Below are 13871 nucleotides of genomic sequence, written 5' to 3' on the forward strand. Positions count from 1 at the left end.
CTTAGAAAATGAAAACAAGGGGACAGGATTGTTTTTCTTTTTTTTTCTTTTTTTTTAGTAAAAGATTGTAGGATAAAGTCCATTCATTTACAAATGGCAGTTTTAAGAGCTCTGTTGCACAGAGTACTGGACTTCCAGATGTTTTCAGAGGAAAGAAATTTACCTAAAGCTGTCCTTCCTTGGAACCAAATATGCCTTGTTCAGGGAAGAAGCCAATGCAGTCCCTGGCAGGCTGAGGGCACTGGATGTTTATGTCACTGTTACAAGTGACACACTCAGGAGTTAGTACAGGTGAAGGGGAGAAGATAAGTACTTTAAGGCTGCCCCCCTTTGCCACAGGGCCTCACTGAGAGATATCCGGTGGTCCTTGGGAAGGCACCATTCTTATCTCAGTTCCTTATTAAAGAAAGAGGCTGTGTTTGAAACCCTTGGGAAATTTGTTCTTTTCTCTTCTGCCAAACAGGTTGAGCACATCCTTGAAGGAGAACCTGGGAATAACCTTCATAGGCCAGGGAGAGATGGCAAGAAAATCCGTCATCAAGAGCTGTCGCTCTTAGAGGATGGACTTTCAGAGAATTGTTCGTTACATGCCAGAGAGGAGGAGTCCAAGACATAGGGAAAGGTGTTTCCTCTCAGATCTATGGGGATGAATCTTCCACAGTCTACTGCAACAACTCTGTCCCCCCATGCCAGTTCTTCTTGTCTTTCCTTGAGGCATCTTCTCCAATTTATGGTGTGAGAGAGTAGCCAGAAGCCTTCACTGTTCTAGCTCAGTATAGTAGTATTTACTCTTTGATAGTATAAAAGGGCAAAATAGACTTATTATTTCTCTTGTTTATTTATTTTTTTTTCAAGAATTTTACAGCCCTGATACCTGGAACAACGGTGGAGATTTTACATGGAGACTCCAAAAATATCATCCAACTGATCATCAATGCTTACAGTGTAAGTCACCAACTTCTGCCCCCATACCACCTCTGTTCCACCCTCTCCCAGTGAGGCCCTGGGAGTGAATGTGGGTTCAGGTGGGCAGTATACCGTGCTGGTGTGCTTGACTCTGCTCCCCCGTCCCTTTGACTTTGGCATCTTCCGCCTTCACTCAGGGTCAGGGTAGAGAAGGCCACCTGGCTTGATGAGTCTCCCCCTCACCTTTGCCATTTGACTCTCATCATCAGCTGATCTCAATGACCCAATGAATGTGGCTCAGTCAGACTTAGGCCAGCAGCCCAGGATGTGTTTGGATTCTGGCTTCTCGTATGGGTGGGCAGTAGTTTCCACCCATCCAGCTGCCTGTGCTGATCCTGCCTCTGTATTCTCCATCTGAGGAGAGGGAGGCACCCACTAGCCACAGGTGCACACTGTGAGACTGACCTTGTTACACAGTGGGCGGGATGGTTGGCATTCCTCAGGTTCATGGAGCTCAGCATACAGCTCAAACTAACATGGGAGAGAAGAATCCAGGAACAGTCAACATCAATCGGTGTTTTGGCTACCTACCTAGGATCTGATTGTAATCAAGTTCTTTCAGAGGGACCCTGAGTGGTCCTATTAAATTCTGTGCTATGGCAACCCATCATGTGAACTTGGCTCTAATATAAAAAAGGCAAGTCTTACAGAAATGGTTTAGAAGTCATTTCTCAAGCCTGTATTCCACAGAATCACTTCCCAGACTTTCTCCTTCCTACCTTCCTTTCCCTCCATTCATAATACCAAGGAAGTGCTTGGCTCAGACCTATCATCCTTCTCTTAGGAGAATGGCAAGTACAACTCTGTGTTCTGGGCAGTTTGCCTTCAGCTGTCCCTTTCCTTCTAGGTTTCAATATGGTTGTAGCTTTCAGTGCCTACTCACCCCTCAAGGGGCCAGGTAATGCCCAAACTGGAATTCAGAGTGCATGTTTCTATTAAAACAAAGCTATGCATAGACTAGGTATGGTTTAAGTAACGTTATTGGCCCTAAACGTAAGTAAAATTGGGTTTTGTGGGCTAACCTGGGAACCTAACAAACCAGTATGGCATCACATATCTGTGAGAAAAATCATCTTGCTTTCCCAACAGTGATTGATTTACAATGGGTATTTGGAACCCTACCTTTTCCAGTATGGCCTTGTCCACCTCTGCTGTGGCCCTGTTTTGAGTTATAAAATACTGCTCAAGTTAGAGGCCACTAGGTAATACCTTCATCACTAGGGGAACCTAGAGCTTGGAATGTGGCCAGCCCTGCATTTAGTCTTCCACAACCCTAGTGTCTTAAAGGCAGCAAGTTGGGCAGTAATGAGGTTTTTTGGCGAGTTTTCCCTCCCTCCCTCACTGCCACTTCCCAATACCCCCATCTTCTGTTGTAGTTAAGGGTCTTTTTCTTCTCACAGATTCCGTTACTCCTGGAACTTACTGCTAAGAGAAGTAAAGACTTTCTTCTCTTCTCCTACCCCACTCCCCACATATATCCTCTTCTGATCTGTGACCTTTAGATCCTCACCAGATCCAAAGGCTATCTCAGAACCCAGAGCCCAGTGAGATAGGGCTTCCGAATTCACTTTATATGGTTGTGGTTTTCAGATTTCCACAGCAGGTAATTTGGTTTGCGTTTCAGGAAGAGAGAGGACTTGTATGCCTGGTTATGTGGGCATGACAGGTCTCCTGAATTGTGACATACTGAGAGAACGATTGGGAAGTTGGGCTTGTGTGTGAGGGAGGGCCTGGGCCTGCCAATGCCCCCTCTCTCCAGGGCTGCTCCTCACTGTGAACCTCTTGGGTCTCAAGCCCTGGAAGCTAAACTAAAGGAACCAAAGGGAGAGCTGGAAGTCCTGCCCTGTGCTGCTCTCCACTCCCCTCTGAAGGTGCCTGAGCTGGGAGAGCCCACAGGGCACTGCTGTTGGATAGATGGAATGGCCACTGCTTGCCTGCTGCAGAGTCAGGGACTTTGGGGAAGAAATGGCTGAAGGGCACCTTGTCTTGATCTGTGGAGTGGTGTGAGGACATTCTGGGCTTCTGGGGAAAGGTGGCTTCTCAGCACTTCCATCCTCCGTCAGCTCCCGCGTTCAGACTCCCTGGCAGCTGACAGGCCTCTCCTAAGAGCATTTACCGATGAAGGCCGAGGCCCTCTACTCCTGGCAGTTTTAATAAAGGGGGGCATCATGGCATACAATTCCACAGAATTGGTGGTGTTTGCCAGGAACAGGGAAGGCACTCTGCCCAGCCAGCATGTTATGGAACTGAGTGTGCATGTTCGTGCTCGTGTTGGGACTGCTAAAAACCAGGGAGCATGAGGCATTGTTACAGATTTCCTGAATGGGATCTCATAAGTGCTTAGTGTTCTTTCTCTGAGATACGTTGCATTGGCCCAGAGCAGGATTTGTTATGTATAAATTTGTTTTCTTAATGGAAATCTGGGGACCTGGGGTCAGGGAGTGAGAAAGGGAAGCATTCTCTGTGTGGTAGACAGAGGTCAGAAGCAGAGCAGGGAGCCTTCTCTACTGCCGAGGATCAGGGAGCAGGGATGAATACAGAAAACAGTCTTTCCGGGCTGGAGCTGTTTTTGGAACCTGAAATGAATCCCCTGAGGAATTGTGGGAACCTAGTACTGTAGCTTGACTCTGTGTGTTAAACCAGTTCCTGTAAGAAAGCATGTTACGGTGGCCGGGCACGGTGGCTTAGCCTGTAATTCTAGCACTTTGGGAGGCCGAGGTGAGAGGATTGTCTGAGTCTGGGGGTTTGAGACCAGCCTAGGCAACTTGGTGAGACCTTGTCACTACAATAAATCACTAGCAGGGCATGGTGGCATGCATCTGTAGTTCCAGCTACTTGGAAGGCTAAGGTGGAAGTTTCGCCTGAACCCAGCAGATCCAGGGTGTGGTGGCTATGAGCGGGCCACTGCACTCCAGCCTGGGTGACAAGAGTGAGACTCCAACTCAAAAAAAAAAAAGAAAAAAGTTATGAAATGAAGTAGATTACTTATGAATGGACATTTGAAACTCCACTCTTTTAAAAATTAGTGATTATAGCCGGGCTCAGTGGCTCAGCCTGTAATCCCGCGCCTTTGGGAGGCTGAGGTGAGTGGATTGCCTGAGCCCGCGGGTTCGAGACCCGCCTGGGCATCGAGACCTCATCTCTACAATAAAAATTAAAAAATCAGCCGGGCGTGGTAGCACATGCCTGTAGTTCCGGCTACTCGGAAGGCTGATGCGGAAGGATCACCGGAGCTCAGCAGGTCGAGGCTGCAGTGGCCGGAAGTGGCCACTGCACTCCAGTCTGAGTGACAGAGTGAGACTCCAACTCAAAAAAAAAAAAAAAATTAGTGATTACGAGAATACTTTCAACAATAACTATTGAAATTGAGTGGAAATAATTTTTAAAGATTTTATTGAGATATAATTAACATACAACAAACTGTACATTTAAAGTTATAGTTTGATAGGTTTTGGCACATGTATATACCTGTAAAACCATCACCACTGTCAAAATATTGAACATGTCAATCACTCCAAAAAACTGTGACCCATGGTTAATTCCCTACTTCCACCCCTCCCTTCAGTCTAAATTTAAAATAAATTATTAAATATAGAAATGTGAAACTGCAAGGAATTTGAAACAAAGCCTAGTTGATTGAAACTATGTTGGAGCTCTATATTAATTAGAACCTGTGATACTGTAGTATAATGAGAAATATATAGGTCTCTGACCCTAGTTCCTGATTTGAAGACCCTAAAATCTTTGTAGATAGTGACGCTAGGAGAATCTTTTGTTGTAATATTTGGTCTTTGATCCTGGTTCCTGACATAGAGTTTCTAAGACCATCATAATCTCCTAGGTGATAAGAGCATCTTTTGCTCTAATGAAATGACTCTTGGGGGGCTCTGGGATAGCCTCAGGATGGGAACTGGTTGCCAGGGAAACCAACCCCGAGATTAGAGGAATTAGTAGGAATTTTCAGCCCCATTCTCCAATCTCCAGGGAAGAGAGAGAAGCAAAAAGGTGAGTTGGTCATCAGCCAGTGGTATATTCTATCATGCTTACATAATGAAGCCTCCATAAAAATCCAGAAGGTCTGGGTTTAGAGAGCTTTGGGATTCCTGAACATGTGGGAGTTCCCAGAGGGTGGTGCACCCAGGGAAGGCATGGAAGCTCTGCACCCTTCTCACATGCCTCACCCTCTGTTTCTCGTCATCTGGCTATTCAAGTGTAGCCTTTATTTTGTTTATTTAAAATAAAGTGTTTCCTTGAGTTTTGTGAGCCATTCTAGCATATTGATCAAACATAAGGCAGGGATCATGGGAACCCCAATTTATAGCCAGTTGGTCAGAAGTATAGGTGACAACCTAGTACTTGTGATGGGTGTTTGAGGTGGGAGCCGCCTTATAGGACTGAGACCTTAACCTGTGGGATCTGATGCTCTCTCCAGGTAGATAGTGTCAGAATTGAATTGGAGGGTACCCAATTGGTGTATGATGGAGAATTGCATGGTGTGTGTGTGTGTAGGGAAGAACTCACTTATCTGGTGTCAGAAGTGTTGAGTGGTGTGTGAAAGTAGAGAGTAGGAAAAGTGGTTTGTTTGTTTGTTTGTTTTGTCTTCACAGTATCCATCCTACTTGCTGCTATCTTTCTGGCCATCAGGAAGGGCCCTGGGCTGGGCTTCAAGCTTCTTGTACTTCTCCTGAGTTTGAGCCTAGCATGGGCCTCTGGGATGTGGGGGGCAAACTTTGGCCAGCAGTAGAGGCTCCGTTAGCTCTGGTGGTCCTTTCACCTGTTCCTGTTATTGGCCAGGGTCCAGTCATAGCTCCATCCTGATTGCTTGTCTTTCTCTGTGTCACCTTACCATCGTCAGAGCAGTTTGTGGTGACTTTCATGAGTCATGCAACACATAACTGAGTGTGGGTGTTGGCTTTTACCTCTCCTAGAGTGCTGGCAAACGATCTGTGGGGACATTCTGAAAAGTTTTTGGTTGGAGCATATGTAACAGATGAAATGGCTGTGGTATTTGGCCAGGCTGAGGAGGGAGCAAAATGAAAAGGGTATGTTTAATTTCACGTCTTATGGTATCAAGTCTGATGTTTGCGTCTCGCGTAGTGTGAAATCTTCGACTCTGATTTATACGGTTTATCTTGCTGTGCCAAATTCTTCATGGTGAGAAATCACCAAGTCCTCCCAAGGGAGTTTGGAGATGTGATGTTTTGCTCTGTAGTGACAGGTACTGGTGTGAAATTATCTTCCAGAGCTCAGCAGGGACCCTGGGTCCACATATACACAGGACGTCTGCATCAGGTCACTGAGAAGGCGGAGGTAGAACTTGAAGAGAAATCATGGGGGCCTCTTTTCAGAGTGGGAGAAAACAGAATGAGCTGGAAACCACACTAGTTACATGTGGAGGGTGACATCAGAAGCTGTGGTATATTTTTCCCCTAACAGAGCACATGTTTCTCTTTTTGTTGTTGCCATAAAGTCTGCTCTCACCCACTCCACAGCTGGCCCAACTTAAAGCAATTGCAGATGTGACCTAACCTGACTGGGTATTTAATAATACACTTTAAAATTCTGACATTCCTGACATTTTCTTCTTTTCTTTCTTGAGGAGGAGTAAGGAGTCATTGTCAGCGGCAAATCTGGTCAGAGTTAACTGAATTTCAGGAGTCACACATTAAAGTCTTTATGCGTAAAAACTGCACTGCCTGTGGCTTTGATCTTCTGCTGTATCTTGTACTCCATCATTCATTCATTCATTCATTCAACAAGTATATACTAACAGGCTAACGTGTGGCAGACATCATGCTATCCCTTGGCAATAAAATACTGAACAAAACACAGTCCTGCCCTCCATGACTCATTGTCTTTTGGGGGAGACTGACCCTTACAATTGGTGTACAGCCTGCCGATCTCTTTCCAAAGTCATAGAGCCCATTTTCACAGAAAGAAGCGTGTATCAGGTGTGGGGATTAGAAAGAGGGATGGCAGAGATGGTCTGCTTCTGGTCCTGCCTGCTGCTGCAACTGAGTTACCCTGGGCAAGGCCTTTTCTTTGACTTCTTACTCCATGAATGAGAAGCTTAGACTGAATCGTCTCCACAGTTCCTGTCACCTGTAACATCTTAAAGAGTTTTTGATTCCAGAGGCTCTTTTGGGTGGGGATCAAGAATAATATAAACTTCAGATCAGAGCATAAGGGGTCAACAACCTGAGTAGAACATAGGAGGAGTCAGTTTCCATCCCATTTAGTGGCCGATTTATAGAATAATCCCAGTTCCTAGTGCTCTTTCTCCCTTTACCAAGTCCTCACTTAAGGCTTTCAAGTGGCAGCTTTGGGCCATCTCGCTGGGGAGTGCCGATGCCTTCTGATGTCGTATTTGTGAACCATGGGTCCCCTATATTTCAAGTGACTGTTCTCGAATAACATTTTACATGACTCCAACAATCTGCCTAGCTCTTTTAGGATAAACTATTTTATTTCATCCTCATATGTATTCGTAATTGTATTTCTTAAAAATGTACTCTGTCTTTACAAAAAAAAGTTTTCATCTACTTGGCCTGAGCCTCTCAACATAGCTGTTATTAAAGCATTCATCATTCTGTCCGTCCGTCCATTCATTCAACAAGAGACTGTGCTAAGTCCCAGAGAGATACATGATACGGCCCTTGGAATTCACAGCACAGTTGGGAAGACAGATCTGTAAATAACAAATCGCATAGCAGAGTGCTGTGTATGCTGAGTAGTGCTTTTGTGACCCTTGGCCAGTTAAGGCTGGCACTTAAAGAGGAAGTGGAGTTAAGAGGGATAGTATTTTTAGAGTTGTAGAAACACTTAGACAATTAGTTGCAAAGAGAGAGACAATTTTTTTTGTGGAGTATATTTTCCACAAGCTGTTAATTTGCTGGGAAAACTGCATGTTTCACTTATTCAACTTGAGTACTACATAGTCAGCAAAAAAGAGAAAGAAGAAAGAAACAAGAGGCAAGCCTGCCCGCCATTCTGTTCAACACCCGTGCTCCCTTGAGAGCATGGGAGAAGGGAGTGAGAGTTGGAAGGGCCGTCAGCTGATTTGGGGGTTCGTGTGTCTCTCAGACAGATACATCCTGCTGTACTATGTGTTTGGTGTATAAACAGATGGTTGTTTTTCAATTTGGGATAAAATATAATCCCTGAATACAAGCCAGTCACTTTATTTGTCCTCAGTCTCCAAAGTGGCATCTTCCTTAGAGATTTTTCAAGGACAGTTTTTTAAACACACAGAGAACTGTACAAACCTTGCACAGACTAAACACACCTGAGTATCCAGCACCCATGTCAAAAACACCATTGCCAGCACTGAGTCCCAGGTGTGCTCTCTTCCATCACTGTTCCCCAAGGGTAACCATAAATATTGCCTCTTTTTGAATTTCATATAAATTGAATCATATACTATATATGCTTTGTGTCTGCCTTCTTTCTGTTATATCTATGATATTTGTCCACATCATTGCATGCAGTTGTATTTTGTTCCTTTTCATTTCTGTATGGTATTCTACTATGTGAACATACCACATTTAAAAAATCTGTTCTATTTTTTAAATCAAATCAAAATCTGTGGATAGGGATTTGGGTATCTTCCAGATTCTATCTATTGCAAATAGTATTGTTGTAAATATCCCCATCCATGTCTTTTGGTGATGTATGTTTCTGTTGGCTATAATCCTAGGGTGGACGCTAGTTCTCAGGTTGGCCTGTGCATTAGTAGGTCCTGCCTAGAGGTTTCCTAGCGTTGTACCAATTCACACTCCCACCAGCAGGGTATGAGAGCCCCATTGCTCCATATCTTTTTGAAACATTGATGTTTTTTCTCTTTTATTTTTCTATTCTGATGGATAATTTTGACTTGGTTTTTGTTTCATTTACTGTCATGACAGCATAACCCACACATAAGATTGGATTCCCTCATTGTATAGTTTCAAACTCATGAATGTGGACTTCATCTGATGGGGGATAGGCGTGAGTGTTAAGAATGATAGAGTGGATTCCTGGAGAAAGTGCCCACTGAACTGATTTTGAAGGATGATGAGGAGCTAGCCAGGGGAAGAAGGAGAGCAGAGCCACTGGGCAAAGGAAAATTATTCCAGCACATGTAAAGGCCCAAAGCTTAGTGAACACATGGCAAGATTTGAGCAACTGCGTGTCTGAAGCTGAGGGTGGGGATGAAAGGTGGCTCTGGAGAGGCGAGCAGAGCATAATCCCTTGAAGCAGATAATAGCATATGGCAGGTAGACCAGAAACAACTTCTCCAAGTTCACAGAAGGAGACCTCAGGCCAGGTCTCACAAGGGTGGTGTGTGGGTGTAGAGAGAAGGAAAAGGATGAGGGAGGGACAAGGAGCCAAGTTTACTCCTTAGTTAGAGGAAGCCATGTGGGCATCAGAAAACTGATGTGGGGAGCATCTCAGCTGGAGTCTTTACTAAGTGGTTGGGCTTCATTTTTTCTCCATTTAGAGTATCCGGTCTAAAGTGGAGCTGTCAGTCTGGGATCAGCCTGAGGATCTTAATCTCTTCTTCACTGCTACCTGCCAAGATGGTATATCCTATCCTGGCCAGAGGAAGTGTGAGGGCCTGAAGATTGGGGACACGGTAAGTTTATGAGTTCTTGTTAGGATTCGCCACCAGTCTTTGGGGTCCTGATAACTCTTAGGACTTATTAGAGACCTTTAGAAGTTTATATTATTTTAATTCAGCATCCTTGGAGAGTTTCCGACGTGCTCTGCACATCTTCAGAGTCCTGGGTGGACTTGTTAAAGAGCTCTAGTCAATAGGCAGCCCTCAGGGCATCACCACTGGCTTCCTCAAGTCAACATTGTGCCCTGGGTGTTTTAAACCATTATCCTCCTAGCTTGACAAAGACATAATCAGTTAGAATAGAAAGGGTAGGAATCTAAGACCTGGCTTTAATCCTAGTCTTCTGCAGCCAGCCTTGTGCCTTGGATAATCTGACCCTCACTTTTCCTTTCTGTAAAATATGAAGAAAGCCATCTACCATTCTGATCTGATGAGATGGAATGGATGACTCCCCAGTGATGGAGAGCACAGATGTCTTGCCCAGATTAAGTGGACATAGATGATGTGTGTAAAAATGTGTACCTGTATGCCAAGCCAAGGATTTGAGAGTAAGACAGGGAAAGGGTTATGTGGGAGACAAGAACATAGACACAGACCCTGTAGCAGAGAGGTAGACAGAGTGGTGATGGAGAACCATCCACAGATCTTCTGGAAGGCCCTGCCAGAGAAGCAGACCATGAGATCCATTCCTGACTTGCTTTGTTGGCAGTTCCAGTGCTCAGAAAATAGAAAGCCAGTGGGGAAATGTTCTCTTCCACACTTTTTTGGTTTCGAAACGGAGTCTCACTGTCACCCAGGCTGGAGTGCAGTGGTACACTCACTGCCACTATAGCCTCAACCTGCCGGGCTCAGGCGATTCTTCCACCTCAGCCTTCCAGGTAACTGGAACCACAGGCACACGCCACCACATCTGGCTAGTTTTTTGATGTATTGTAGAGATGAGGTCTTGCCAAGTTCAGGGATTTGAGACCATCCTAAGCTCAGACAATCCTCTTGTCTCAGCTTCCCAAAGTATTGAGATTACAGGCGTGAGCCACTGCACCTGACTGTCTTCCACATTTAATAGCATCTGATTGGAGTCAGAAAAGTTATAAAGACCTTAAAATAGACTGTCATATCCTCTGGGCATTCACAAGCGCTAACGACAGCCAAGATGGATATAAACTGACTTACCCCCTGGCTGTAGAGAAAGAGCTCGAGGAGCTGGTTGCATGGCTGGTTATATCTTCCCGGTGACCTTCTGGGTTTTTTCACATTATGCCATAGATCCTTTCCCATCCTCCCTTTCACAATTGTCCTTCACCCACTTTACAACACACAGACATACCTCTTACCTTTTCCAAATGTTTCCCTGGTAGCTTGCCCCACCAAACAAAGTACAGTTCAAAATACGATATCAGGTCAGGCATGGTAGCTCACACCTATAATCCCAACACTTTAGGAGACTGAGGTGGGAGGACTACTTGAGCCTAGGAGTTCAAGACCAGCCTAGGCAGCATAGCGAGACCTTGTCTCTACAAAAAAATCAAAGAAATTAGCTGAGCAGCGTGGTGCACGTCTGTGGCAAACACAGCAGACAAGAGACATGGGAACCTCAGCCAGATCCAGTTAATGTTATCAACACTCTTAGAAGGCACACTTAATCAGCTACGTGGAACTTAGAAAGCATGATTACTGTGCTGTGTGTGTTGACAACCCACATTATTTGTCTTATTCATAAAGATGTCATTAGGATACTGCAGCCATTTGGGAGGCTGAGGCTAGAGGATCACCTGAGCCCAGGAGTTTAAAGCTGTGGTGAACTGTGATCATGCCACTGCACTCTAGCCTGGGTGATAGAGTGAGACTCCGAATCAAAAAATAAATAAATAAATATCAAAATATCAAAGGACTCTGCTGACTGACTAACAGATTCTTTTCTAAGACAGGTTGTTTCTACATTCTTTTGCTTTTAACAACCTTGAAAGAAGGTCTAGTCAAATTGTCAGATGATACGTCATTACAAATGAGTATTTGTGGCATTTAACTCAGAAGGCCTTCATAGAACAAGAACAGTGCTGTAGCAAAACTCCGTTCCCGTCTTTTAATTTATATGAATTTTTGTGCTTAAATTTCTACAAAATGAAAAATAGAAATTTAATTGATGCTGACCCCTGTCTTGTTTAGCAAAGAGCGATATTATTATAAACTATTTGAGGAGAAAGCCTCATCTCATTAAAGAAGTATTTCTACCAGGCTCGGTGGCTCAGCCTGTAATCCTGCGCCTTTGGGAGGCTGAGGTGAGTGAATTGCCTGAGCCCACGGGTTCGAGACCCGCCTGGGTAGGCAAGACCTCATCTCTACAATAAATCAAAAAATCAGCCAGGCGTGGTAGCACATGCCTGTAATTCCGGCTACTCGGAAGCTGAGGCAGAAGGATCGCCGGAGCCCAGTAGGTCGAGGCTGCGGTGGCTGGGAGTGGCTGCTGCACTCCAGTCTGGGTGACCGAGTGAGACTCCAACTCAAAAAAAAGAAGTATTTCCAATAAAATTTTACTTTTTAAAATTTTAATAATTGTCAAATTTGTGATATTTTATATTTCTTGGATCAATTATAATGATTACTTGATCCAGATGAATTTTTTTTAAAAACTAAAGCTTTATAGTCACAGGATTTAAAGAGACAGTCATGAAAAATGGAAGAAGACCAAGAAACAACATGTAGGTGAATTCTTTTTTTGTTTGTTTTTTGAGTTGGAGTCTCGCTCTGTCACCCAGGCTGGAGTGCTGTGGCATGTTCATGGCCACCCCGGAATCGACCTTCTGGGCTCAGGTGATCCTTTCCAAGTAGCCGGAACTACAGGCGCGCGTTACCGTCTATCTATATATCTGTGGGTGAAATATTTGGTGCATTATGACAGGAAGGATGAGGAATGATGTGCGAAATATACCCTAACAAGGAATTCTTTACTTGGAGAAATAGGTACAATGGAACAGAGGTGGAAAAAAGGGCTTAACTACCTGATCGAGTATATACAACACACATAAGATACCAGGTTTCAGGAAGGCTCTTGACAATTCCTAATGAATTCTTTAAATGAATAATATAGTATGGGTTGACAACAGCACAGTAATCATGCTTTGTAAGCTCCACGTAGCTGAGTAACCATGCTTTCTGAGAGTGTTGATAGTATCTACTGGAGAGAGGACCTGACTAAGGTTCTCATGTCTCTAGTCTATTGTGTTTACTATTGGGGTGGGTTGAACTCATGGGAGAACTGCCCATCCGATGTGGGAAGGCTGCAGAGCTGGAGAAAGGAGCTTATCTTACACAAGAAAACCATGCCAGTACACTCCAGCCTGGGTGACAGAGTGAGACTCCAACCCAAAAAAATAATAATAATAATTTCAACACAGCAACAGCAGAACACTAAACTAATCATACGTGTGTGCAAATATCTCCCTCTGGACATTTGTCCCAAGGACATACATTTCAGAACCTTGCCAATGACTGTGCTGAAACCTACCTTTGCTCAGTGAATGCTTATGTGCCAAGTACTGTGTTCACCCAGCAGGTTTGGATGAGGCAGACAGCTCAGGGACTCGGAGTCTGGTGAAGGAAGTAAACATGCAGAAGAACCAGCCCTAGAGGAGGACAAGTGCCCTGATGAAAGCCGGGCATGGTGCTATGGGAGCCCGAGGAAGGAGGGCCGTTATCGCAGAGGGCTGCTGTTAGAGTGAGACTCAGAGCAGGAGTATGCATTCTCCAGACATAGAAAAGTTGGGGCGTTCGACAGTAGGCACAGCATGTGCAGGTCAGCAGGATGCATCTGCTAGGGCATGATGAGCACTGCTCTTTTGCAAGAAGAAAGCTCTGAGGGTGGTGGCTGTGGAGGCGAGGGGAGTAGGCTGAGGACGGAGATGAGAGTGGCAGCCTCGGGTCTCATTGGTGGGACATACATGCCAAGCTAGGGGATCTGGTCATTATTTGAATGGTGAATAAATCATTGGCGCCACGAGTTGGGAGAGTTTTGAACAACTCAGGGAATGCAAGGGGGTATGGAAGTATATGGCCACACAGCCAAGGGACTAGGGATTCCCTTGTAGAAGAGGGATTTGGAAAAGCAAACAGGATGCAACTACCGTTAGGGATCTCAGGCTCTAGCCTGTGGACAAGGACATGGCCTATGTGGGGGGCAGCCTTGGGACAGCTGTATGAGTAGCAACCTGACATATCTCACCTCCTTATAATTACATCTTCTTGCAGAGGTGGTGGAGGGGCACACAGCAGCCATATGGTCACTTCTAGCCAGGGATGGTGGTTCTGT

The 13871-nt window shown here is 44.9% G+C and overlaps 1 protein-coding gene across 1 annotated transcript in view; it reads left to right on the top strand.

Annotated features, from left to right (window-relative positions):
• Positions 1-13871, top strand: part of ITGB5 (integrin subunit beta 5) — a 124646-nt gene that overhangs the window by 71951 nt on the left and 38824 nt on the right. Inside the window, exons 10-11 of the mRNA XM_021706355.1 lie at positions 856-945; positions 9446-9580. Coding sequence (XP_021562030.1) covers positions 856-945; positions 9446-9580 — 225 coding nt within the window. The remainder of the gene's footprint in view (positions 1-855; positions 946-9445; positions 9581-13871) is intronic.

Source organism: Carlito syrichta, unplaced genomic scaffold (assembly GCF_000164805.1).
Source record: "Carlito syrichta isolate Samal-C Ts95f unplaced genomic scaffold, Tarsius_syrichta-2.0.1 Scaffold315477, whole genome shotgun sequence".
Classification (NCBI taxonomy): domain Eukaryota; kingdom Metazoa; phylum Chordata; class Mammalia; order Primates; family Tarsiidae; genus Carlito; species Carlito syrichta.